General features: G+C 39.6%; 1 protein-coding gene across 1 annotated transcript in view; it reads left to right on the top strand.

The window, feature by feature from the left end:
- Nucleotides 1–5,169, top strand: part of LOC107567584 (nuclear migration protein nudC-like) — a 30,396-nt gene that overhangs the window by 10,145 nt on the left and 15,082 nt on the right. Inside the window, exons 6-8 of the mRNA XM_016253281.1 lie at nucleotides 1,517–1,711; nucleotides 1,787–1,870; nucleotides 2,045–2,163. Coding sequence (XP_016108767.1) covers nucleotides 1,517–1,711; nucleotides 1,787–1,870; nucleotides 2,045–2,163 — 398 coding nt within the window. The remainder of the gene's footprint in view (nucleotides 1–1,516; nucleotides 1,712–1,786; nucleotides 1,871–2,044; nucleotides 2,164–5,169) is intronic.

Here is a 5,169-nt window from a genome sequence, read left to right as displayed (position 1 = left end):
AGTCTGTCAGTCTTATAATGGAAGTGAATGGGCTCCACGGCTTTGAGAGTCAATAAAACATACACAAACAAAACCAAATTAAACCCTGCGGTTCGTGATGATACATTGATGTGTAAAGACACGAAACGATCGGTCTGTGCAAGAAACTGAAGAGTATTTATATTGCTTTTTACCTCTGATGCACTGCAATGTCTGAACTGTCCTGAGCGCATTCAACAGCCGGCGTGCTCTTATAAGTCTGCAATCCGCCGTAAAGCAAGAAGAAGAAGAAGACACGTCACACGCCGTAGTGATGGGAAGTTTTTACCGACTTACCGACTCGGACCTTTGAGTCTCGTTCAGCAAAATGAACGAATCTTTTTTCGAGTCATTTCGTTCATTTCAGCAAAATATAATTAAAATGTTACGTGTTACTTCCCTAACACATCTACTATTTACGCAAACGTTGATCACACTACAAACAATACAAAACTGCTATAAGAAACAGAAAATATTAATTAATTGTTTACTTGGGTCTTCAGTCTATGATTAGCTCACCTCAGCTCTTATCTGACAAGTCTTCGGGTTTGGGCGTATGGGGCTGTCACGTGATGAATGAACGACTCGAAAAACCCGAAGACTCGAAACAGGTGAACTACTCGACTAATTCCAGTACAGAACCTATAGGATGTTGTGCATGCACGACTGAACGAATCACTCCCTGAGACGACTCGTTCTTCCCGAGTCACATTAAAGATTTGTTCAAAATGAACGAATCGTTCAAGAACGACCCAACACTAACGCGCCGGCTGTCGAGGACGCGCTCAGGACAGTGAAAGCCGTGATTCCCATTCACTTCCATTATAAGACTGACAGACTTCAACGGTTTGAGTTAAAAATCTTCGTTTGTGTTCTACTGAAGAAACAAAGTCACCTACATCTTGGATGCCCTGGGGGTAAGCAGATAAACATCACATTTTAATTTTTGGGTGGACTATCCCTTTAACAAATATCCTGCTCTTTGAAGCTTACTGCCATATAAAACTTTAACTCCTGATAATGAAAACTGCCCAAACACATAAGGTTTATCCGAACAGTCTTTTTATTAAATGTTGAAAACATTACAGATTTATGAAGTGAATGCAGGTCAGTATCATAAATAACGAAAATCTGATTCAGTCTGACTGATTGTGGGAACAGAACAAACAAAACTTGATTAACTAGCCACTGTAAAGAGGCATTTGTGTGTGTCACGACCCTCAAGGACAGAATGTGAGATCCACCAATCAGAGAGGTTCCCGAATCTCAAATGCCTTTATTTTTCCAGTGGAGAATATCTTGTGTCTTTCTGTGGTGCTCAGCCATTCGAGCACCCCGGGATCAGCACCTATGCAAATGGATGTACTTCACCCAAAAGCGAAAAAAAAAAAAAACATATTTTGCATAAAGAAAACATACGCAGTGTTGCATTATAAAATTATTTCATGAAAATGTCAATAAAAACGACAGATATCTGATCTGTCACCTCCTGTCGCAGCTGGTCGTGCCGTTCGATGTGAGCTTCCGTCTGAAGGGGAAGGACGTGGTGGTGGACATCCAGCGGCGTTCCCTGAAGGTGGGGCTGAAGGGTCATCCGCCTGTGATCGACGGACAGCTATGCAATGACGTGAAGGTGGAGGAGAGCTCCTGGCTCATAGAGGACGGGAAAGTGGTCACCATCCATTTTGAGAAGGTGTGGATGAGATCATGGCGTTTATTTGAGCTTGTGATTTGCCCGGATGACTAATGATGCACACGTTTACTCCAGATAAACAAAATGGAGTGGTGGAGCAGGTTAGTGACCGCAGACCCCGAAATCAACACCAAGAAGATCTGCCCAGAGAACTCCAAGGTAAGAGCTCACTATTTCACGATCAGTGCTTCCGACTTGATTTCAAACAGCTTGTTCAAGCTTGATGAAACTTGAGGATTTTTGTGTAGACTAATACATATTTAATTATTACAAGACAAGGGGATTAATCACACCCTTTCATCTCGTGCCGTGTTTTAAATTGAACGCGCTCAGCTGTCGGATCTGGACGGTGAGACGCGCGGTATGGTGGAGAAGATGATGTATGATCAGAGGCAGAAGTCCATGGGGCTGCCCACCTCTGAAGAGCAGAAGAAGCAGGACATCCTGAAGAAGTAAGAGCACAAAGTCATGCGGTGCGACCAGAAAAAACATGAAACAGGAAATAATGTCATAGAGAGAACACATGCAGACCCTCATGACTGTCTCCTAAAATATTAGATTGTTTTTTTTTATGACAAGACAAGGTTAGTTGAAGTTGTGAAATGTCATGTGGTGCGACAGCCCAAAAACTTAATGATATTAAATTCATAGTATTTGTTTATAAAAAGGGGAAAAAATATATATTATGCGCTACACTCTTAAAAATAAAGGTGCTTCACGATGCCATAGAAGAACCTTTTTGTCTAAATGGTTCCATTAAGAACCTTTAACATCTGAAGAACCTTTCTGTTTCACAAAAGGTTCTTTGTGGTGAAAAAAGGTTCTTCAGATTACAAAAAGGTAAGAAAGAGATGGTTCTTTAAAGAACCTTTGACTAAATGGTTCTTTGTGGAACCAAAAATGGTTCTTCTATGGCATCGCTTGAAGAACCTTTTGAAGCACCTTTATTTTTAAGAGTGTACCTGTTAGATAAAAAAAGATACAAATTTAAACTTTTATTCAGTGAGGACACATTCAATTAATAAAGACATTTATAATGTGACAAAAGATTTCTGTAGCAAATGAATGCTATTTTTTAAGCCGTTTATTCATTAAAGGATGCTGAAAAAAAAATGTATCAGTTTCCACAAAAATATTAATGTCTTAAATTGATTTTTCCGTACATTTCTGCCATATGTACATTAACTGACAGTCACCACTGATAAGCTACCACTAAATATTGTAGAAACTTAATTTGCTGTAAAGTTGCTTTGCAATGATTTGTATTGTGAAAAGCGCTGTACAAATAAACTTGACTTAAACTTGACTATTACACCGGCCATGTCCTCATAGTATGGTGTGTATTCATAGGAAATGTCCTCGTAAACCACAAAAACCCAACACACTTACTTACAGTAAGTGAGATATTGGCAAAATCTCACCTGTAGTAAGTCAGTTTTGTATCTAGGAACACACTACAAACTTTGGAACATGAAAAAGAAAACCCTAAATTACTGTAATTTTGGGCTACAGCATTACGGTAGGCCCCCCCTCCCTAGATAATTATTTTTATCTTCCTGACAATTATATCAAATTTCGATTATTTTTTTCTTATTGATATGCTAGTTAACTTTTACAACACTGCGTAAAATGTGAATTTAAGTGAATATGCAAATTCACTCTTTGCCAGAAGGTGGCGCTTGCGGAACAGCAGAATTATAGCAGTCACATAAAGTAAACAATACATTATTACAGGCATTATACAGAGGTAATATGAAAAGAAAATGCCATCAAAACGTTCCTGGCCGAAATGTGAGTTCACGGGTATGATTTAAACACCATAAATTACACAAAATATTCCTTATTCATCATCAGTAGATCGAAACAACACTTGGCAAGTTAGCATAAATGTGAGCTATTTGGTGATTGCTAACTGCAACTGCAATTTTGAAGCATGTCGTGCTCGTGTTTGATTAATTAAATCATAGCCATTTAAAGTTTAATGGTCACATTTAAGCAAACGATTCCTGTTTTTCCATCCTCAGATTTAAAATTGAGACTGAATCTAAAACCTTCAGCTGACACTCAGATTATATCCACTCATTTTTAAGTTACTGTATGACATTACAGAAAGTTGTCTGGTCCGGTTCCTTTCACACAGCAGTGTTGTGTTTCTTGTTAATCTGCACGTTAACATAAAGACACACACACACAGAATAGCTCTCATACCAGGTGTTACTAGCTCATTGTGCATTCATTCTGCTCCCAGTATATCTGTGGAACATACCAACTACACAAACTGTGGGGGAAACCTAACCTGAGCCATTCACTACATATACTACAAGCAGGGCGTCGCTGAAAATGAGTGTGTGAGTTTGTTTACAGAATGCTGTTATCACTGCTGCAAACTCCCATATATACAAATAATTATTAAAAAAATATAATTTCCCAGCAGCCAGTAGGCCCCAGCAGTGGCGAGAAAGCGTAGTGGGCGTGGCCAACCTGTCACTTCAATCGAGAGTGACCAATAGAAAAAGGCCTTTCATCCTGGTGGCTAGAGACCGCCCACTGAGAGACAGCTTCACTCGCAAACAAAACTTTTCAACTCGCAAACAAAAGTTTTAGAAAAAAAGACAGCAGAAAAGAGAGCAACATTTTTGTGATGAAAAGTGTTTACAAAGAAAAATATTCAAAGATTTACACGCACTGCAAATCATTTTGTTATCAATTTCTTTATTTTTGTGCTTTAAAGGGGTCATATGATGCTGCTAAAAAGAACATTATTTTGTGTATTTGGTGTAATGAAATGTGTTTATGCGGTTTAAGGTTCAAAAAACACATTATTTTCCACATACTGTACATTATTGTTTCTCCTCTATGCCCCGCCTTTCTGAAACGCGTTGATTTTTACAAAGCTCATCGGTCTGAAAAGCGAGGTGTGCTGTGATTGGCCAGCTATCCAGTGCGTTGTGATTGGCCGAATACCTCAAGCGTGTGACGGAAATGTTATGCCCCTACCATACTGTGATGCCCTGTCCGGCCGGAGCGACGAGACAAAAACATTAAAACCCATTATAAACGAGGCATTCGTTGCATCCAGTGGGGACATAATTACTGATTCTAATGACTTACACTGTCTTTTTACGTGGCGTCATAACAGTATGGTGAGGGGCGTAACATTTCCATCTCACGCTGTCAAGCATGTGACGGAAATGTTACGCCCCTCACCATACTGTGATGCCCCTCCGGCCGGAGCGACGAGACAAAAACATTAAAACCCATCATAAACGAGGCATTCGTTGCATCCAGTGGGGACATAATTACTGATTATAATGACTTATACTGTCTTTTTACGCTGCGCGATGCAATGTAACGCAATCATAACAGTATGGTGAGGGGCGTAACATTTCCATCTCACGCTGTGACATAAAACTCTGCATTTGTGATCGGAGAAATGACAAACAACAAGCGCTACTCTA

The sequence above is a fragment of the Sinocyclocheilus grahami genome, unplaced genomic scaffold, assembly GCF_001515645.1.
Source record: "Sinocyclocheilus grahami isolate Dianchi unplaced genomic scaffold, SAMN03320097.WGS_v1.1 scaffold1171.1, whole genome shotgun sequence".
In the NCBI taxonomy this organism is placed as follows: domain Eukaryota; kingdom Metazoa; phylum Chordata; class Actinopteri; order Cypriniformes; family Cyprinidae; genus Sinocyclocheilus; species Sinocyclocheilus grahami.
The sequence above is the reverse complement of the archived record's forward strand: the minus strand, read 5'-3'. Positions and strand labels throughout refer to the sequence as shown.